The 23,454-nt window shown below is 42.0% G+C and overlaps 1 protein-coding gene across 1 annotated transcript; it reads left to right on the top strand.

Moving 5' to 3' along the window:
• Positions 1-1,475: 1,475 nt before the first annotated feature.
• Positions 1,476-22,660, top strand: LOC142491052 (cytokine receptor-like factor 2). The gene is made up of 7 exons (XM_075593387.1): positions 1,476-1,607; positions 4,999-5,115; positions 14,392-14,537; positions 15,555-15,711; positions 15,982-16,102; positions 18,272-18,356; positions 21,239-22,660. The coding sequence occupies exons 1-7, from the start codon at positions 1,526-1,528 to the stop codon at positions 21,500-21,502; spliced, it is 972 nt and encodes a 323-aa protein (XP_075449502.1). The 5' UTR covers positions 1,476-1,525; the 3' UTR covers positions 21,503-22,660.
• The last annotated feature ends 794 nt before the right edge of the window (positions 22,661-23,454 follow it).

Below are 23,454 nucleotides of genomic sequence, written 5' to 3'. Positions count from 1 at the left end.
TATGTGGGAGCACAGGGTGTGGGTTGTGTATTGGTGCTTACTATATATTTTAATATAAATTTTAATACTAGTGTATTGTAGCAGGGGGTCTCCGGAGAAGAACTGCATTGATTTGGGGTCTGGGGACCCCCTGCTTCTCAAGATACAGGCCCCGTTATGGGGTGCCAGTATCTCCTATGCATGTAAATTTCCCGCATCACTTGACCGGGACATTTACATGCATAGGAGATACCGGCACCCCATAATTAAAAATTATTTATTTCCGATTTAGGCATCTCTCACTCTCTGCAGCAGAATCAACTCGTCGGGTGAGCCCTTTTCAGAGGGTCAATCATCTCGTCGCCGGCTACTCGCCATTTTTGCAAATGTTGCTATCACTGGTATTCGGGGCTTTCTGCATACCGTGATAGCAACTCTGTCAAAAATGGAGATTTAAAATTCCTGGTGATTTTTTCTATCGAACTTTACTTGGATAATGTTTCACTGGAGTTTTTTGTTTGCCTTCCTCTGGATAAATATACGGTAAATAAAAATGTAGGGTAAGTATCTATCGTCGAAATATAAAATACGTTGAATGTAATGGTCTTTTTTTGTATGCCCACCTCTCTTTTATTTGGGCAATTAATTAGTAGTGTCTATCTTCTTTTCTCACTGTGCTGTGAATCTGTTTTCCCCTTGCTCAGAAAGATGTTATCCTAATCAATTGAATGGAATCTTCCTGGAAAGATGGCTTTGCAGCATATGCTTAATTAGTATCCTATTCAATATGCTGTGACACTTCTTTCCAGTGGTGGAGAAGGGTTCAGCTCCTTCTAAATGAATGGGATTAAAATATTCACCTGCATGGGTAAACAACTTCACAGCATATTGAATAATGGCCTTGTGAGCTGAGATCAGCAAAAAGACTACAATTCAAGTCACAGTTCATAGAATAAGCCCCTTAGAGCTTTATGAAGTAGTATTACAACTGTACTTATAACAGAAAACACCTATATCAATTTATAATTTGAAAAAATGTGGTCCTAGTTACAACCAAATTTGTGTACTAATGAGGATATTTTCTTCAAATAACATATATGCGGCCTTTGTTAAAAGGCCTAATGGTTGTTAATCAAAGTCTATTTTAGAGTTATTCATTGCATCAGTTTATTGTTATTTAAAACATGTGTAATCAAACAACTCCAACAATTAATAAATTATTCCATTTAAGTTATTTGTTATTGTTTGTGCCTTTTAGGATTGTTTAAAACATTAAAAATCATATAAAAAAGGGGGATATGTGTATTTATTCTATTCCATTTTCCTTTTGTTGTTTGCAGATATGAATCCATCCCAAAGGTCTGAAGCAGTTTGAACTCAAATGTTCAATAATAAAAATCACTTCTTTCTTTCCTGTTGTCATTTCCTCAAACACCTTTGCTCAGTATAATTCGATGAAGCTCACTTTCCTTAGTCATTTACAAGTGTTTGAAACTCCCTGCAACATCTTTTTCTAATACCTCAAAGAATCTGCTTAGAAAGTCTGATGTTGACTATGATTCTCTTCATATGTGCAGTTACAGCTATTTCAACTGACTTTGTCTTGATTACTCAACAATCTGATAAAGGTAGGTTGAACATCACTGGTTCTCAGCATTATTTCTTCAAATGTTGCAGACGCTGTTATTTCAAGAGAGAGTCATATTGAGAGTGATACAGTAGTAGATACTCATAAAATAAGTTTAGTATTTCCATTTGTTGCTGATAATCTTGGTCTTTCTATGTGTTTTCTCTGGTATTTTTTCAAAGATGTTAAAAAATGATCTAGGAAATTCTGAAATGGTTTTAGATTCCAATGATATAGAACAAGATTTAGAAAACGTGTTTATGTTTGTGTATTTTGCAATGTCACTGTGTGATTTGCGATGTCACAATGTCTCTCCATATGCTGTATATTGTGAATGTCTTCAAGGGGTGTACAATACAATGAGGCCTTCTTATTATTATTTTGGGATACAGCTATGTATGTGTTTTGTTATAGACTATTCCATGCTGTTCATAGTAATACAATGTAAATCATATTAACCATGATCATATATTGTATCTATACTAATCATTTCTAAGGATTTCGGAAATGTGTCATCAGATACAGTTATACCATTTAGACAGCATTTCCACTATGCCCTGCATTTCTTTAACTACTCAAATGTTTATTTAAATAACCCAACTTATTTCCTACTAGAGATGTCAATAAATAAATGATCTCTGGATGTAATGGGATCAGCTTGTTATATATAGTTTTTTTAGGCACTTTCCTCCTTTTGTGTACAAATAAATAGCACTCTTCCATGATACCTCAGCAAACGTTTTTTGTTGCTTTAAGTGTTACTAAAGTATGTTAAAGTTACAAAATCTATAAAACAGCGGGTACTGTAGAAATCATATACAGTTTAGTATATTCTAAAGAAAAAAAATCTGCGGTAAGGAGCAATCTCAGGGTTTATTTTTTTTTATGTACATACTGCCGTTCCCCAGAGCAAGACTATGCAAATTTTATTCCCAGGAATACCACAGTTTAGGAGACATGCCCCTCAATCCCTCCTGACCAAAAAGCCAGTTTACTGTGATGCTAATTTTTTATGCTGTGTCCCTATATTTTATTTATTAGTCCATAGGACCCTAATAAAGTGTTTTAGCAATATTCCCCATCTCATTGACTGTTCAATACATATTTGGGAATATTACTTACTCGTGGTCACCCACATAACCACAACAAAGTACACACACTAATTTTCTCCATACCTTGGCGTACAGCCTCAGTTCCATTATCTACCAGCGAGAGTATGTAATCAGGGGCTTTTTAGCACAGCCTACTCTCCCTCTTAGGAGTCACCCTTAGGGTTACCCATTTCCATGTTTTAAATATCTAAACCCCTAGTGCATCCCTCTTCTTACACTCGAGCTCAAATAAATGACAATGGCTGCAGAGGAGGGTGGGGTGAGTATGGTGGCGGAGGTCAGCAGTCCAACCTGGAAGTCAGTAAGAACTGACTAAGAACTCCAGGGCCCAGGATGGACACAAGGCATCGGGCCTTTCCCCCCAAAGCAGCCCTTTTAATGTACCGACTGAACTTTATAATGCACAAGGGCAGTGCATTTGGAGACCTGCAAAGTCTGTGCTGACTTTGCTGTCTTTGGATTGTGCCCTGTCAGGGGTATTGTAATGTAGTTGTCGCTAAGTGACACAAATCACAGTTTTTATGGGTACCTTTTTGTTTGCAGTGTACTGCTGAATACACAGTAGGGGTATAAGGTGTCACGCCAGACCAATGCTTTTAACACCAAAATACCTGGATCCTTTGATTGAGCAAAGCAAGAGATAAAATAAATTGTAATTTATTTACAGAATGAACACACACACATTATTATTGGCAAAAAAAACACTTGAAATACACTTACGGGGATAAACGAAATCTTCTATTCATTAAACAAAATCTTTAGAAACAGAGTCTTTAGGCACAATTTCCCAAGAGCGGGAGTTGTGTGCAAATAAAGCTGAAAACAGTCTTTGGATAGGGGCGTCTCTCGCAACCCCTGTTTCGCCCCCGCAGCTGCTTACTACGTTCTACCGCCATAGAATTGGTTCTGGATTCCTTAGTTCTTACGGACTCTTGATTTGGGTTACGATATTGCAAAGTTTAAAATCCAGTTTAGATGAATCTGACTCCTGATCGGCTGCAGGGATTTTTATGTAGTCAAAATCCCTATCTGTAACCTCTGCAGCAAATCTTGTTTGTGGGAATAATATCCCTACCTATCCCAGGGTTGCCCCTACTTGGCAACAACCTGGCAGAGGGCTTCATAGCTTGCTAACTTTGCCACTTAGCATACCAGAGCAAGCCCCCTTACCTGGCGACATTTTGTCTGAGCTGGCCGGACCACCTGGGCCATTTGCTAAGATGGGAGATATTTGAATTATCACTCTTTCAACTACGGACTTTCCAGACATTGGGGAACCAAACCAGCGGGGTGGCTTAGAAGTCATAGTTCCATATGCATTGCTCACCTCGCAGGAATTTCCTGCCAAACATTTCTAAAGTACCGCAATTACAACTTGAGTGTTTCCCTCTGTTCCGGCCGTCTGAATGAAAATCCCCTTACGCCTATAATGTTGGAACCATTAAAATAGGGGGACTTTCATTCATCATTTTTTATGAAACTTTATAAAAATTGCTTTATAACCCTTTTCATGATTGTACTCTCCCAGCGCTCACAGCAAATCTCAGCGCTCTAGGACCTTCCTAGCAGAAGTTAGCCAAACGATATGCGCTGCGCTGTGGGCTGCTAGGTTTTAAAACCATTTTTCCTTTGCGCGGTTACAGGAAAACACTGCTATTGAAATACATTCTACAGAAGAAATAACATTATTCTTTCCTCCTTATACCTGATGGGAGACACACATACATTTTTATTAAAGGCACACTATTACTGCCATTACTGGGTTGAAGAGCTGACAATCACAATTCCCCAATATGGCTCAGGGTCACCCAGCCGGGCATAATACCTTTATTTACTGGCCTGGGTACCCCTTCACCATCACATAGGGGCAGTGTGTTTGGGGGAGACTTAAGGGGTCTATGTCTCTGGCTAGGGTGTTCAGTTTGGTCTATTTGGATACTGCCCTATCAGTGGTATCTTGGGCTAGGTGTCACTAAGTGACACAAAGAGCCATTTTCATAGGGAACATATTTGCTTACAGTGTATGGAGTGCACTGCTGAATACGTAGTAGTGACATAGGGGAAATGCTTTAGGGGAAACTTAAGGGGTCTCATCTGGCAGCTAGGGTTGTACTGCACATTTGGTTTCTCTTTTGTCAGCTCTGTCAGGGGTATATTGGGGAAGATGTCACTTAGTGACATAAAACTATTTTTTAAACATCCATATAGAATAATGAATAATGAATAACATTCTGACTTCAGAAATACTGAATAGTAACTAATTCATGTTTCTAAATTCAGGTGGGTCCCAAACAAGAAGTCCTAGGATAACCAAAGCATATACAAGGCCATCAGTTAGTTATGGAGGTTCAGAAGAGTATGAGGAGACAAGTGAAGAAGCAAACGTCGATGATCACAGTAAGTGCTGTAAGACAGAAGTTTTTAAGTATACAATTATGTATCTTTCCTTATGGTGAATTATGCTTTGTCTGCAATACCTTCAAATGTCATATGTACAGTGTGAGTTGGAAAAACACTTTTAAGGCACATGAATGATGACACTGATTTCCCTATAAATGTATGCAATGCAGTTTTAAAGAATGTTACATTTTTATAAAATAAAGAATTATATTTTAAAATATAAACAGGACTTGCATAAATATACAGTGGCGAGAAAAAAATTGTGAACCCCTTAGGATTTTCACATATTTCAAACCTAAAATGTTGTTGGATCTTAATCTAAGTTCCAATAATAGATAAAGATAACCTGATCAAACTAATGACACAAAAATATGATACTTTTTAAACATTTATTTATTCACAAATGATTCAACATTCAATATCCATGTGTGAAAAAGTATGTGAACCTTTAGATTTTGTTCCTGGTGGCGCCCCCTTGAGTAGCAATGACTTCAACTAAGCATTTCCTGTAACTGCTGGTCAGTCTCTCACATCAGTTTTAAGGAATGTTGGCCCATTCCTCCTTACAGAACTGCTTTAACTCAGGGATATTTAAGGGCTTCCTTGCATGGACAGCTCACTTCCGGTCCTGCCAAAACATTTCAAGGGGGTTTAGGTCCGGACTCTAACTAGGCCATTCTAAAAAGTGGAATTAATTTTTCTGCAGCCATTCTTTTGTACTGTAGATTGTACTGTATGTTTAGGATTATTGTCTTGCTGCATGACCCACTTTCGTTTCAGCTTCAGCTCACAGACGGATGGCCTGACATTCTCCTCTTGAATCTTCTGGTACAATGCAGAATTCATGATTGAGTCAATGATGGCAAGCCGTCCATGTCCTGAGGCAGCAAAGCAGCCCCAACCCATCACACTCCCACCACCATGCTTGATGGTTGGGATGAGGTTCATCTGTTCGAACGCAGTGTTTGCTTTTCGCCAAACGTAATGTTACTCATTGAGGCCAAAATCTTAAACCTTTGACTCGTCTGTTCAGAGAACATTGTTCCAGAAGTCTTGTAAATCATCTATGTGCAGCAATGTTCTTTATAGAGAGCAATGGTTTCCTCCTGGCTATCCTGCCATGAACCAATTCTTGTTCAGTCTTTTTCTGATAGTTCAGTCAGTCACGAACACTCACATTAGCCAAGGCCAGAGTACCCTGCATATCCATGGATGTTACTTTGGGGTTCTTTGTGACCCTGGATTATTTGCCAGTTTGTTCTTGGAGAGATTTTGGTAGGACAACTGCTCCTGTGTAGAGTGACTGTGGTCTTGAACTTTCTCTGTCTGTATGACAGTGGAGTGGTGGAGCACCAAATCCTTAGAAATTGTTTTGTAACGCTTTCTAGGCTGATGAGCATCAGTAACTGCTTTTCTGAGGTCTTCTGAGATTTCTTTTGATCGTGGCATGATGTGTTTCCACACACCTGTATGGTTAACACCAAACTCACAAAATTTCTGATCTTTATATATGGTGGGGTCTTCCAAACACCCCTGAAGAACTACTTATTTATTTATTTAAACACCCAATTGTAATTATCCCCTTTAAAATCATGGCTTCATTTACTTTTGCACATACCCTGACTCTGAATTACTCATTGTTTGCCCAATTAATACAACTTTTTTGTTTCAAACGACATGGAATTGGTTACTATAAACTCTATTGGATATTTAAGAAAATACTAGTTTTGATTCAAGAAGGTTATCATGGAAAAACTATGGATTTTCCGTAATTACAATTGGGGTTCACAAACTTTTTCTCACCACTGTAGCTTCTCTATGAAAGGCACAGTACCTTGCAAAGCAAAGTCCCTGTCAAATACGGGTTAGGCAAAAACAAATATTATTATGTGCGATATGAGGAAAATTGGTGTTATTGTAATTCCGCCAATATAACGGTCCTGTTTGATGTACAGTACGTGTGCCAGATTTCATATCATGTACTAACAGAGGCAGATTAGCATATTAGAGGAGGTTAGGATGGGCTAAAATAGAAAAAATACCCCTCTGTGTATCGCAAGGTTGTCTGATATGACATGTAGAGGGAAAGATTGTCAAGAGGGAAAAAGTGATAACATGATCCAGGATAGTGATAGTAAAGAATAAGAAGAGGACAAATTAGTAAGGAGTGGCTTCCTAATGCTAGGAGTAGTAGAGGGTACTGGCCCTGAGTAATCCCCCCAAAAGTCTCCTAAACCTGAAAAAATTGTGGATTATCAATATCAATGATACGGGTTATCATTAGTTATAATTAAAAACAATTGGCTAAATCATTGTCATTATTGTAACTGATTCCCTCAATGTTTTGATATTTATTACCAGCCATCTTTGTCAGGATGGATTATAATCTATGAGGGAAGATTTATGTGTGATATAGTTAATACATTCTTCTTAGTACACTTCACAAACATCTATAGCCCATGGACCCCCACCCGGTTGCAGATTGGACCCCCTAAGGTGTTCTATGGTCTGGCTACATGTCTCTGTGTGATGCCTACCTGCTGGCAACAGGAGGGCCTGAGTCTCCCGCGATGACATGGGGGACAACAGGACAGGTTACTGGGGTGGATGCCTTCGATCTCCTTCAATGGTGCAGCGCCTCCATCTATAGTAAGCCCCAGGGATGCAGGGTGGAATCCCTACCACAGAAATCCGCCTCCCAGGGATGAGATATTACAGTCTCACACAAGGTTCTCTTTAAACAGCAGACTCCTTTATTACTCAGTCTCCCGCAGCAGCAGACAGGTACAGTTGATTTACAATGCCACCAGCTGTTCTCCTTAGTTATGGTCCCTGCCTCCACTCTGGACCCAAGGGCCATTCAGAGTGGTGCTAGCTCTTCCTTAACCCCCTATCAGGGTGAGAGGTATTTGGTCCACCTCACTATATTCTATCAGCTCTACTCATAAGCTGCTCACTCCTCTCCTCCCTAACACTAACTCAGACTCTGTCTCTATCCACTGTCTGAACTCTGCCACACTGACACACTAAATAGGAAATGCACTGCTCTTTATGATATCAGCAACCTGCCCTTAGCAGGGACTATACCAGGAGGAGGATAGAACTATAGCCCCATTTCTTACCAGGGCTACACTCTCCCTCAGGTGGAAATCCAATGGTCCCTACTTGGACCTAATTTGCTGGACCATCCTGCAGGTGAACAATCTGTGAACATACAAAACATAATTAGTTAATATTGTGTACACGAGACTGTAACACCCATGATGGTGACATAACAGCGGGAAACTCCCAACATGGAGAACCCTTAACTTCAATGATAATGACGGGGATCAGGCTTCTTCACTTTCCGCCCATTATGATCCACAATCTTAACAAAGAAAGGTTGCACAGGCCCATTCTCCGGTCTGTACAATATGTTATGCATGAATATGTTCCTGCCTGTACTCCAAGATTTCATTACAGAACATATTTTGTCTTCCCTCAAGTAGGCAGTGCTACCAAGATTAATTCTTAAGTGCTCAAGGACTGCGTCTCTGAGCCAGGTGTCTCTCTGGTCCTCGATCTCCTGCATGATCGGCTCTGGCACGTATGGAAACTCATAACCATGAGATTGCCGGTATCTCGCCGCTATGGCTCTATCTGCTCTACTTAATAAGTTTCCGGTTCCCAGCCTTTCCTGGCAGTACCCAGAACTTTGGCTCCTCAGGCGCAATATCATCATACAGAATAGATGAGCCTTTGGGGGTGATCACTTTTTGCATAATTTCTCTCCACCTATTATCTAACTTATCGGCAACCTCCTCTGGAGAATAGGTGCCTGCGTCCACCAGTGATCTACAGTATCTTTCTTTATCAATACAAATCTGGTGCGGTCCATCCCCTCCTCATACCCTGTGAATAACGGTGCCCACCATTTATCTCGGTGCTCATATGAGGATGACACACTCATACCTTCCTTGGACTCTGCTCTTGAGTACACACCAGATGTCGCTGCCTCAGTAGAGTGTGAGCCGTTACGCCTCCCTCTGATGACATTCTTATAAGTTGTGGGATTCATCTTAGGTGGTTTGGGACTTACGGGACCCGCTTTTGCAGTAGACTGGGACCCTTGAGCCCTACCTCTTGGAACAGGATTAAACACAGTGGGGTTAGGTACATGTACAACACTTGACAATGGTATCTCCCCATCAGAACCCTCATCACTTGTAACCCAATCCCGCCAATCAGTTGAAAACTTGGGCGTCTTATCCAGCTTACTCCCACTAGGACCCAGTGGCACGACACGTGACGGGGCAGGGGCAGTGGCCAGGGCAATGGCGCTAGGGGCGGTGACCATAGGATCACCATAGTCCATTACAGTGTCTCTGTGTCGGGCGATGCCACGACCGGTAGGTACTTTCTTATTGTCTTTTGCGGTAGCGCTTCGGGCTCCCCGCTTGGCTACTTGAGCCTTAAATTCCTTTAACTCTGCTTCCGGCCCAGCTCTCTTTATTGAAGCAATCAAAGCTTCCGGGCCTCTGCGCCAGTCCGACCCGGAAGTTACGTCATCGTTGGTCATCGCGGAATCTCCATCCGCTCCTTGGTCCCGCACTGGAAGTGCGTCAAGGACCGGAAGGGGCGGCGGTGTATCATCAGGGTCGCGGACGGGCAGGTAGGCCTCAAGCCCTCCTCTCTCCACAGGTTCCTCCTTCACCTGGTGGGAATAAGGGGGTGGTGGTGTCATCTTACCGCTCCGCTGTCTTGCGATGCTCTGATGTTCCTCCGGAGCCGTCTTGGGTCCCATCTCTGCTGCACTGGGCGTCGCCATGGCCGTGGGACTCCTACGCGGTTCAGGCCGCACCAGCGCTCGCCCTTGGGGGGTCTCTGGACTCGTCTGCTCCATCTCGGGGGTAAGTGGACTCTCTTCTTTACAGCTGGGGTGGTCCTCCGGCCGGCGCTTCACCACCGATGACAGGCTGTCTCTCTCATCATCCGACGAGGACTGCAACGGTACCTCCGCTGGGGAGTCACCTCGGGTCCTTGCGGCACTTGGGTACGAAACGTATCGCTCCGGTACCTCCACTGCGGTCGCGCTCTCTTCCATCGGGGCATCTCTTGGTGGCTGGGCCTGGGTCCCAACCACTGGGGTGATATATGGGACCAGGGCAGCCTTCGCATCCGCCTCCTCCACTTCGATCAGCATCGCTGGAGAGGCCTCTCGTGGGTTCACTATTGTAGGGCATGGCTCGATAGGCCAGAGGTAGAACGTGCCACACTGTTGGCACCGTGCCATAGTACTTGGGTCCGGTCCGGGTGACCTGCATTGGACGCACAGGCACCGCAGATATTCGCTGCCATCAACCTCCACAACCAGCAGGCCTCCTGGAAGCTGATAAGTTGTCACGCTTAAATCAGCCATCTTTTGCGCAGGGGTTGATTCACTCACCTTACTGGTTTCACACTTAGCTCCTTCTCCTTCACCAGTCAAGCAGAAGTGAAGTTCCTCAGCCTCACTTCCTGTCCCTCCTTCCGCTGGGGAGGACTGTTGGGATTGGTTCTTGAGCCCTCTAAACCCACGATAGCGCTACTCTCAGTGTCTATGGTGTAACTCGTTCCTAGACACTTACTACACTTAATGGTGCTCTAACCAATGAATATAATGCATGGCATACCCCAGGCTAGGCAGAACTCTCTCCTTGTACACCGCACTCGCTGACGGTTCATTACAAGCACTCTGTGGTGTGTTTTCTGGATACTGGCTAGTGTACTTGGCATTCCTAAGTACTTGGCGTCAACCTACTTTTGGCCACTCATAGTGCAGACCCTATGCTGAAGTCCTTGACCTCTGTTAACAGGCTACCCCCACAGGAATCCTACACTATCTGCCTCAAGGCGACTAGAACAGCTATAGCCACTTGTACCCAAATGTACATCACCCTCTTAGGGCACCTAGGGTGTATTGTGCGAGAGGACTGTCTCTCCTGACTACCCCTAGTCTTCAAAAATGCTCATCTTTCTGCAGCACTTGCTTTGAAAGTGTACATATTACTTTCAGCTCTGCTTCTCTGAAAACCTGTCCTGATTATCTCAGCAGCGCCTCCAACTATAGCCCATGGACCCCCACCCGGTCACAGATTGGACCTCGTAAGGTGTTCTACAGTATGGTCTGGCTACATGTCTCTGTGTGGTGCATACCTGCTGGCAACAGGAGGGCCTGAGTCTCCCGCGATGACATGGGGGACAACAAGACAGGTTACCCTTCGTTCTCATTCAATGGTGCAGCGCCTCCATTTGTAGTAAGCCCCAGGGATGTGGGGTGGAATCCCTACCACAGAAATCCCCCTCCCAGGGATGAGATATTACAGTCTCACACAAGGTTCTCTTTAAACAGCAGACTCCTTTATTACTCAGTCTCCCGCAGCAGCAGACAGGTACAGTTGATTTACAATGCCACCAGCTGTTCTCCTTAGTTATGGTCCCTGCCTCCACTCTGGACCCAAGGGCCATCCAGAGTGGGGCTAGCTTTTCCCTCACCCCCTAAGCAGGGTGAGAGGTATTTGGTCCACCTCACTATATTCTATCAGCTCTACTCATAAGCTGCTCACTCCTCTCCTCTCTAACACTAACTCAGAGTCTGTCTCTCTCCACTGTCTGAACTCTGCCACACTGACACACTAAATAGGAAATGCACTGCTCTTTATGATATCAGCAGGCACCGCCCCTGTGTCTCTTGATTGGACACAGGGTCAGGTGACCCACCTCCACCATTCAGGCAAGTGCTTGAAGTGGGGGAAACCCATGATAACTCCTGGCAACCTGCCCTTAGCAGGGATTATACCAGGAGGAGGATAGAACTATAGCCCTATTTCTTACCAGGGCTACACATCACTATGATTATTCCTTCAAATGCAAGACTAATACCTCTCTTCATATCTTCTATATCCACTCAACCTTTGATACCAGTTCCACTAAACTGTTTCAGATAAGAAACCTCTAGGCCTATGAATGAAATTACATTAAATAAATCACAGATCTGAAATTATTTGTCAGGAAAAGCAATACATATTTCAGACATATTTAACAGCAGGATATGTGTGAACATATATGTTAAGATGCATATGTATATATTTATGTATTTTATTCTCTGAATTAAACTTTTTTTTTTAACAGAAGAACAACAGTGTTTACACTATAAATAGAATATATTACCTGACATCAGGTTATATAAATTATATTTTTTAAAGTAATTAAACTAAATGATAGGTTTACAGGACTTGTTGTTTGAGTAATAACAAGCATACATTGTAATAACCCAAGAAATGTAAATGCAACATTAGAATATTCACGTGTTCATATGTGTTATACTAAGAATTAGGCCTGCAGTAGATGCACTAAACTCTGTTAAATCACGGAGCATAGTGTAATAAAACAGGAAGACATTTTATATTATATCAACTTTGTGAAATCCAATGAGTTTCACATGAAAGAATCCCTCTTAATGTGCTCTCTACCTATGTAATGGTAAGTATTGCAGAGATGTCCGCGGAGTGAAATACTCAGAACATGTCAGAACAACAAGGGAGTACATGGATTGCGAGAGACCCCACTAATATAAAACAAAATAATACAATTTTATTAACATCTATATCATATATTAAAAGTGGGATCCGAACCAGAAGTAGTTATATATCAGTAGGATAGGACAGGTAGTAGTATTATAGTCACGGGGCTATAAAATACCTATAAGTAACCACAAGGTGGCGCAATGGCCAAATGAATGGTGGCAGTAACTAACAACCTAGTGAGGGACTCCTCCCCCCCCTGAAGAAGCGTGACGAAGTTCACGGGAAACGTGCATCGGGTAGTTGTGACATCATGACGCTGAGGTCCACACAGTGACCGGACCAGAGCAGTGGGAACAGCGAAGAAGCGGGTTGTATAGCGCTGGCGCTAGCCATATCATTGTTTTGCTTCTTATGAGTTACAAATTTAGACAAGGTGGTTGCTGCTACATTTACCTCTGTGCATTGACTACTATAGTGTATACCATATGTTACTGTGGGGGCTGTCAGCTATGAGTGACCAAGTATATTTGACATCATTACAGCACATCCTCTGAGAGATATTTGATTTCATACTGTGCACTGCTGTGATACTGGTTGCTCTTTCCACATTATTTTGTGACACATGGGGGTTTGTCCCAGGTGATGTAACCTATTACCACAGATGTCTTTGTACCCACTAGATTGGCAAGGTGACATACAGATGCAGTCTTTGTACACATAGAGATATATCCACTACTGTCTCAACCTAGCATTATATAGTTATTGTAACATTACAGTCTGAGCAGCAGCTATTTTTTAAAGCCTCACATTAGTGACTAATTATTGGGGTTATTGGCTATATCAGCCAAGATATTATTGTCTACCACATAAAGCCATACTCCTCTTTGTGTGTGGGGGTCCATATTCATTTAGGGATCGCCATTGTGGACTGTGACACTTATATTGTGCTATGCATTGATTCAATTCAGCACACGCAGTTCTCTACACAAACAGTTTCATCAGTTTCACTGGTGAGGCTGATTAACCCTCGGCATTCCTTCGCTGTCTCCACTTTCATGTAGTTAGTTAGAAAGGTCATTCACTAGGTTGTTAGTTACTGCCACCACTCATTTGACCATTGCGCCACCTTGTGGTTACTAATATGTATTTTATAGCCCAGTGACTATAATACTACTATCTGTCCTATCCTACTGATATATAACTACATCTGGTTCGGATCCCACTGAGGGGATTTTATTCACATTGTACACAATCACTTGTATGTCACTTTTAAAATATGATATAGATGTTAATAAAATGTTAGTATTTTGTTTTATATTAGTGGGGTCTCTCGCGATCCATGTACTCCCTTGTTGTTCTGACATGTTCTGAGTATTTCACTCCGCGGACATCTCTGCAATACTTACCAATACATAGGTAGAGTGCACATTAAGAGGGATTCTTTCATGTGAAACCCATTGGATTTCACAAAGTTGATACATTATAGTTGCCTTCTTCCCTCATGCACCACCTTCACATTTTTACTCATTTGTACAGGTTACTTAGTATAGGTTGAGCGGCAGGCCTTTTTTGTGTTTAAACATTTTATATTCCCTAAGTTAACATGGCTAATTATATGCAAAAACAACATCCATACTACATCTCATTAGCATAGGCTCATTAGCAAAGTCACATTATGTTCACTAACAATACTGTGATTATTATCGTGATTATATCTGTGTCTTTTCAGCAATTCTCCAGCCTCCAGAAAATGTGACCATTAAATGGGAAAACAATGCAATTGCTATTCATAGCAACCAGCCAAATATACCAATTAATCTAAACTGCTTTCGTCTCGTACTACGGTTTACAAGCAGCGTTGACATGAAATGGCACGTAAGTATTATTTAGCAGTGCTAGAGCTGTCAGAGACTTACAAAATACTGTATAGTACACCATTGGGCTATGCAACGAACGACACATCTGTGAGCACGACGGGTGTACAGTATGTGAAAGGGGATAATACTTCCAGCTATCCTGCTTACTTATTTACCTCTTCTTAGGGACCTCACAATGAGCAATATCTCACCAAAAACCATCACCATACTGTACACCTCAATTTGCTGCCACTACCAAGAACTATTTCAGAACTGACCTGCAGAGTGCTTGTTCCCTGTTTAATAGGACAAATATGTAATGTAACACAAAACTCAATGTAGCAAAATGTGTCCTACTATACAGGTAATCTCTCTAGAGCCATAAGACAGTACTTATTACTTTTTAGATTTAATATTCGAAACAGTGGTACAGTGCTTGATAGCAGAACAATAATGTTACAGAAATCATGCAATTTAGAAATGCAGACAGTTCATAAAATAAACGAGGTAAAACATCAGAAAGCCTGTAAATGTTACCACCTATCAGACTTCTCAAAGAGGTTGTTGTGTTTAGAATACTGTATGAGAATCCATGTGTTATGGCATAACCTATGATAAGTACTGACAGGCCTGCTTACTGCCAGTGAGGGCTTACTGCCAGAGAGGGCAGACTGCTAGCCAGGAACCAGTTCTGGCTACATACACATATTAGTAAATGTGACAGAACTGTGCCCACAATCTTAATAAATGTGGGAGGGGACGGTTACTTAATTCAGTAGTAAACTTCCCAAGGTGAGGCCACTCATAAACCTACTTTTTTCCAGCCTACTTTCACCTCGTCTTGCCAGTTAACTTGTTACAGTCACAGCTATACAATGCTTTACTGCTTATCACATCATTGAATGTTTTTGAATTTATAATTTCTTTGTTGGCTTCCTGTTGACCAAACTTCTCAGAAAATATGGTCTGTGTTTAGGTAAAAGAATAAAGAGCTACATACAGTACTGTACGTTAGATGATGTGCTATGCTTTGCAGGACAGAGAGTCATCGTTTTGCTGTAACATTGGTGAAATAAACCTGGATCCAGAGAAATGCTACCTCATGCAATTAAAATTTAAAGTAAGACCACAGTGTGAAGATTTTGCCAGTGAATGGGGGCCAACGATATTCTTGAAGAAAGGCAATGTAACAGGTAAGTGCTATTTTTAATCCTTAGTGCTTGCTATCATTGGACACAATTCTGATATTACAATCTGTGCAGAATTACATTTTTGTTTTGAATACAATATTTATTCTCATGTAGCTATGTTTTCCCTTTAGGAAAAGTTGCATGGTCACGCGAAAAAGGTGCCCCAACAATTGAAAATATTTGTACTTTTTTTTCGTTTGTGCACATTTTTATTTTCTAACACCGTCCACTAAATATGTATCCTTTTTCTCTTTTCTTATTTTTCTCCCTTAGACTCCTGTTCTGATGATACAGTCCCTGAAGAAGCGACGTCAAAAAGATTCAAAGTTTTACTTTCCGTAATCCTGTCATTGGTAATTTTTGTCATAGTATCATTTGCATGCATAATAAAAAGGTAAGTGGCAGATGCAAGAGGCTATTCATATTTTATTAAGGCAATATCTGTAGAACAAAATATTGCATAAATCCAGCATACGATTCATAATCACACAATCTGTTTGATGGAAAACAACTAAAGCTATACAGGAAATTGTATGTTTTTCAAGTGTTTTCACTGTGTAACCCCATAAATCTTACTGCACCTCAGAATTTACACTTGATGCTGATGTGGGGGCCTACTTTTGTATACCTATGTTAGCTACCACACGTGCGTGAAGCCAATAATGGGACACAACACTTTGATGTATATAACAGATGTACAGGCATACCCCGCTTTAAGTACACTCACTTTAAGTACACTCGCGAGTTAGTACACATCGCCCAATAGTCAAACGGCAGCTCACGCATGCGCCTGTCAGCACGTCCTGAACAGCAAAGTTGAACTCCCTACCTGTACCGAAGCTGTGCGCAAGCGGGGAGACTATAGAGCCTGTTACAAATGCGTTATTTACATCACTTATGCACGTATATGATGATTGCAGTACAGAACATGCATCGTAAGTGGGAAAAGGGGAGTGTTTCACTTTAAGTACATTTTCACCTTACATACATGCTCCGGTCCCATTGCGTACGTTAATGCGGGGTATGCCTGTATGTATATGTGTAGCCCCCTTTCCCTATGACTATGGGAACTACGCATGCTGAATATACCTATTGCTCACAGGAGGCGCAAACCTCCGCCACTGGGAGCCTGGGGGGAGCTCTTTCTCCTCTCGGTACAGCGCCTCCACCTATGAGGGATCCCAGCATTGGCAGATTGTTCCTCACAGGAACCAATGCAGTAAAGAATAATACACACCGGTATATAACTTGTATTTACTGTAACACACTATAGCAATATAACAACAACAACAATACATATATCACACCAATGCAGCAATGCAATGTGATAATCCAATATGTCCCCCCCCCTCCCCGTATGGAAGGTGCCCCGGGCACATACCACCCAATATCCACAAAACAATGCCCACCCCAAAGTGTACGAAGGTAGTGCTTTCCTCCCGGAGATGTGGTGGTGCACGGTGGGTACCCTACTGGCTATGACCAGGGTATTATGGAGATCTGGGGTTTGTAGGGCCGCATCCGTGGTCCCACGATGTGGGGTCTGCAAAATCCCCTCTCGCCTTACAGGTGCGATCCGCCTTGTGGGGGAGCTCCAGCAGGAGTGTCTCCCTTAAAGTCTATAGGGCCCTGGGCCTGGTCCCAGACCACAGGGCACTGTGTGGCTGTCCGGTCACCGGTGCAATATTGCTACCACTGTACTAAGGGGAGCGATCCTATCTGGGGCTTTCCTTACAATACTGTTTCTGCTGTGGCTCTGGGAATAACTGAGGCCTGCGGGAGACGTCTGACCTAGCTCAGGGGATATTATAACCCGGACACTATCTGCTTCCTCGCTGTCCCCGGCACGACTGGCGCACGACTATCTTCGTGCCAAACCTCTATCCCTTCCTTTTCTGCTTGGATCTCATTGGCTCTGACTGGCCATGTGGTCATTCCCCTAAAGGATCCAGGGACTTGTAGTCCTGCGTGGTGACTTGCGGAGCCACCTAAGATCGCCGCTGCTCTGCTGCTACTAGTGCGCATGCACGTCTGCCGTTTTTGCGCATGCACGACAGCTAAGATGGCCTCCCCCACTTCCCGATCGGCGCAGAGCTCCGGTGGCACCCCGGTAGTCTGGCAACTCCCTCTCCCACACCAGAGGTAAGGAGGGAGCCGGGCTACATCCTCCCCCTGGTGGAATATCCAACGTTCCCGCTTGGGAACAACATATACTGTATACAGAAGATTATATAATGAAAATGCAGTTCATCATATAACTTAACTATGTACAATGCATCTAAACCAAGTTAAACAGTTCAGTGAGCATGGTGATAACGGAGGCAAAACTACTCCGAGACAGCTGCTGAGACTCATAAAGAGGTGCCTTACCCTTAGATCTGCATCTCGGATGCGATATACAGGGCCCCCTTTCAATATATTGAGAAGACCCAATGTCAGTGATGTATCAGCTTCTGTTCTAGTGGTAAATATTATACTGTAGTAACTTGTCTGAAATCATTATACCTAGAACTTGTGCTTCGATATCTCAAGAATCAATAGTATCATTATCCTTCCTTTACAGAGTAAATAAATATGTGGTACCGATCATACCAGATCCAAAACATATCTTTTCCGGCCTATTTGACGACTACAGTGGAAACTTTAAGGTAGTCACAATTACTTACAATACATTTTTTTTAATATTTGCAAAACATGTTTTCTATGTTTTATTAGGGAAAAAAAGTCTAATTTGATATATCTCTTTTGAAAATAACAAGTCCTGGTCATGGAAGAATGTACACTGTAGGGTTCTTATTCTGTATGCTGTGAAGTCACTTCTCTGTGCTGGAGAAGATTGGAGTTCCATTTTCAATTTCAATGAATCTGAGCTTTTCTTCAGCACCGTGAAGTAGCTTCATGGCAAATTGAATACTGGTCTAAATGTCAGTGCAATCACTGTAACATACAGTATGCATGTTTAAAACATTTAAAATTTTTTTTTTTCTAATTCCATTTTGCAGACTAGAATTGCCCAGAGCAGCTAACTGGTTATGAAGGTTGAGGGAACATACCCCGTTATTTTCAACAGGTGCTGCCTACAAGAAAATAAAACTTCCAAACAGCAATTGCCCATTTTTTAAATTCATTTTATTTTACAGCTATTTTTATTACTACAGAATTGTACATTCAAACAGAAGATGGTTTGATCTGTTTTAGTCTGTAAAATAATATGCTATCTGAGCTCCTGCACCTGGCACCCTTGCTCATAAATGACTATTAATCCAATGGAATAATTTAAAATAGAAGAATGCCTCCAAATATAGGAGAAGCATCCGTCGTCTATATTATTTATCGTTGAACTCGAAGGACATGTATGTTTTTTCAGCCTCATCTACTATGTAACTACTTTATGTAAAATGACTACTTTAAGTGCTTGATTAGAAAAGGCCATTGTTAACTCTAGCCTCTAGCTCCAGGGTGGGCAACTCTGTCGCCATTCGCCACTTGTGGCGAATTGGCAGTGAAACTGTGGCGAACAGGGCTGCCGGGACTCCCTGATGGGGGGGGGGGGAGATTTCTAACTTTCCTAACAGGCGGCAGGGGGAGATGATATGCAGCGGTGGAAGATGGTAAGCTGCCCGGAGATGGTATGTGGCACCGGGCTGAAAGTATTAGCCGGTAACATAATTACTTGTGAGAGTCAAAGCAGGACTGCAGGGGAGGTGCACCATCTAGCAGCCTGACCCGGAACTTCCTGTCTGCTGCTACCTCACGGCTCCTCTCCCCGTGCTGCGCCTGCTCTGACTCAAGAGATTCTACTACCAGACAAGGTAGGCATGGATGGGAGGACTGGGAGAGATATGAGGGCTGTCAGGGAGAGATTTGAGGGGAGATGGGAGAGATGTGAGGGGGCTGTGAGAGATGGGAGGGGGGCTGTGAGAGATGGGAGGGGGGCTGTGAGAGATGGGAGGGGGGCTGGGTGAGATGTGGGGGAGGGGAAGGGCTGGGAGTGATGTGAGAGGGGCTCTGGTCTTTACCCCCCTTCCCCTCCCCCACATGCAGTCCTCTTCACCTGAATAAAAACATTTGTTTTAAAAACATAAATATAATACATAAACATAAAACATGTCACCCGTCTCCCTTCCCCCTCCCCCCCCCTGGTGGGAGATAATCTTTTACTAAAATTTTTGAATCCCACCACTGGGGGGGAGAGGGGGTGCTTGATGATGGGGGAGATCAAGGGTGCTGGGGAAGATGATGAGGGGGGTTAAATGAGAGGGTGATGAGGGGGGTTAAATGAGAGGGTGATGAGGGGGGTTAAATGAGATGTGATGAGGGGGGTTAAATGAGATGGTGATGAGGGGGGTTAAATGAGATGGTGATGAGGGGGTTAAATGAGATGGTGATGAGGGGGGTTAAATGAGATGGTGATGAGGGGGGTTAAATGAGATGGTGATGAGGGGGTTAAATGAGATGGTGATGAGGGGGGTTAAATGAGATGGTGATGAGGGGGGTTAAATGAGATGGTGATGAGGGGGGTTAAATGAGATGGTGATGAGGGGGGTTAAATGAGATGGTGATGAGGGGGGTTAAATGAGATGGTGATGAGGGGGGTTAAATGAGATGGTGATGAGGGGGGTTAAATGAGATGGTGATGATGAGGAAGAGGGTAGTGGTGGCGTAAAGGGGGGTGAGAGGATGAGGGGGGTTGCGGTCTGAGGGCGTGCGCTTGCTGTGGCGTGCGCGCGCGTGGCAGTTCTAGTTGGGGGCCGGGAGCGTGGAACCGTCCGACGGGGAAAGATGAGGAAAATAAAGATTTTACGCCACTACCACCAATGAAATGTGTGTTTGTGTGTGTGTGTGTGTGTACGTACGTACAATGTTAATAAATAATTTATTAAAGCATTTCTTTATTTATTTCAAACGTATTTATAACACACACACACACACACACACACACACACACACACACACACACACACACACACACACACACACACACACACACACACACACACACACACACCCCCTCACTCGCTCACAGCATACACACAAGAAGCATGTGTCACGTGCATGCACGGGCGCACACACTATAGAACGGCCCTGAGAATTTATAAACTTGTTCAAACAGTGTGTGTTTAAAATTTTCGCATGTGCAACATAATACCTCAATTTGTACATTGTGTGGCTATTTTCACTTCTAATTCGCCACACCTGTGGCTACATTGAAAAATAGGTTGCCCACCCCTGCTCTAGCTTGATTGTGAAACATTCACATGCAAAGGCAAAGAGGAGAGCCTGGGTCTGATGGTGAAAGTCAGCATTTCAGGAAAGCAGAATAGAATTATGCTCATACAGTATGATGTTATGTTCTTTTTCTAACTAAAAGTAAGACCATAGATTTGTGCTAAAAGCACTGGGTATCATTTTGAAAGTTGATAGCAATGACATGGGCCAGGAATGGATTGATGGAATATAGCATGGCAAATTTGATCAGGAAAAAAAAAAAAAAGTTGTCATTGGGTATTTTCCGTATTTTTGCTTATAGGAATGGCTAATGATATCGGGAAATGAAACAAAACAAGATAAAACGGAATGCTTGGATAAGGAGTGCATCATAGAAGAGCAGCCTGAGGAAGAAAAGAAGATGCAAGAGAAAGAAAATGAAACTCTGTTGGATATTCCACGTTTGGATGACGAACAAATTAGCAATGTTCAGAATACTTCTGTTTCGCTCGTGGAGAATGGTTCTGTTGTCTGCTTTGGCAATTTCACATTCACAATGAATGACAGCATGTATATCATGCTTTAACATGCAGAGAAGGACTGGGGCACTAGAATTGTATCTTTGTGTTTTTCTCAATTGTTACACATATACAATATCCAGCACATCCTTCAATAACATGATTTCACCACATTCCAAACTGCAAAACAAAACAGGAGACAAGAAATACAATAACATACGTGACACATATACTTAAATTCATTGTAAAAAAAAGATGACCCGGTAGGTTATGTGTCTCCATGAAGCTTATACATAATTACACATGTAGCAGACGTTACTGCTCCCGTTAACTTGATGCATTGCGTTGGCGTGGGAGCATTATTTAACAGTCACGCTATTAAAACAATGCTTAATGAGATAACGCACGTGTTGTTTGATGCTTTATATTGTGTATTAATGGGGATAAAGATGTCTGTTACATCTGTACATTAAATACAGTAGTCTGCCATCCTTACTGGTGACTTTTATATGATTACGCACATATAACATAGTTTTTTATTCATTTTTAAATTAACAAAAATTATGGGCAAACGTTCTTAAAGGGTGCTAGGTGGAAATCCGCAAGCTTATAGCTGCATGACAAAATGAGGGAGTTTCACTGCATATGTTGTGCTTTGTTTGTGGCAGTAACAAGTCAGCATTGTATCAAATTTAATATGAAGTTTATTAACTACTGTAAGAAATCATTACCTTAATTTTTAGTAAAGCAATTATTCTTACAGCCACCATCAAGATGGTATCAGACGGCATATTTATGTTGAAGACTTGCTGAGCTTGCAAATGTATTCTTTTTTATTCAATGTAAATTGTATTTCTTATATAGAGAACAAAACACATTAAAAATGGATTGCAAACAATCAGGTTACATTCTGCACATATCTTATACAAGAACAAGCTCCATAGATATAAACAGTTTGAATGCATACAGTACATTACGAATCTAGACATATGCATAAGTATTCTTGAAATAGCAAGTGCAAGCTAAAAGTTTTATCATAAACATTTCCAATGCTGCACCTAGAATGAAGCCACAGGGAAGATGGGGAGGGAGGGATGGTTTCTATGATGCATGAGGGTAAGCAACTTCCTTGTATAGATTGTAGGTGAATATATCTTGATTGCTATCTAACCTCTTATCTGTGTTCAGTGTCACTCTGCATTTATTAATAAATGCAATTTCAATGATATCTAGTCATGGTACCTGCTGCTCACCTTTTTTTATTGAGAATATAGAGTTTTTTACACTGACTTTAAAGTAAAATCAAACCACCACAAACACGGTTGCCAGCTCACGCCAAACAGCCTGAACATCTAAGGACATTTGCAAAGTAAAACAAGAGCAATTAAGGTTGAGATGGAAGGGCCAGACAGCAAAACGTTTTCCTGCATCTCAAGCTAGAGACATTTAACTGTAATTTTCACTGATTTACAATATTTGTATGTGGTTATTGTAAGCTTTTTATGTATGTATGTATGTATGTATGTATGTATGTATGCATGTATGTCCATATTTATATAGCGCCATTAATGTACATAGCACTTCACGGTAGTAATACACGTGACATCATCATATAAATAACCAAATAATACAAATAACACATAATGGGAATAAGTTTTTCCGACATAAAAGTAACATTTAGGAAGAGGAATCCCTGCTCCGAAGAGCTTACAATCCAATTGGTTGGTAGGAAGAACGCACAGGGACAGTAGAGGGCAATCTGGTAATTGTGTCTGCAAGGCAATATAATTCTTTAAATGTGGCCACTTCAAGCAAGCGGTCTGGAAGACGCCTTTAGAAAGGCATGTTACAGATGTGTTTCGACTAGAATATGCTTTCAGCTATTTAAATGCTTATCCACATGGCAGCTTCCAGACTGTGTTGGAGCACCTTGATAAAACATGTGTTAGTAAATCCGGCCCTATATACAGTATATATTATTGTATTGATATATTTGTATACTCATGATGTCCCATATTTA

Source organism: Ascaphus truei, chromosome 3, assembly GCF_040206685.1.
Source record: "Ascaphus truei isolate aAscTru1 chromosome 3, aAscTru1.hap1, whole genome shotgun sequence".
In the NCBI taxonomy this organism is placed as follows: Eukaryota; Metazoa; Chordata; class Amphibia; order Anura; family Ascaphidae; genus Ascaphus; species Ascaphus truei.
The sequence above is the reverse complement of the archived record's forward strand: the minus strand, read 5'-3'. Positions and strand labels throughout refer to the sequence as shown.

Excerpts from the sequence above, each read along its gene's own strand:
- LOC142491052 (XM_075593387.1), top strand. The coding sequence starts at position 1,526 with ATGTTGACTATGATTCTCTTCATATGTGCAGTTACAGCTATTTCAACT. Across the intron at positions 1,608-4,998 it reads TACTCAACAATCTGATAAAG|GTGGGTCCCAAACAAGAAGT; the intron begins GTAGGTTGAACA and ends TTCTAAATTCAG. Across the intron at positions 15,712-15,981 it reads GAAGAAAGGCAATGTAACAG|ACTCCTGTTCTGATGATACA; the intron begins GTAAGTGCTATT and ends TTTCTCCCTTAG.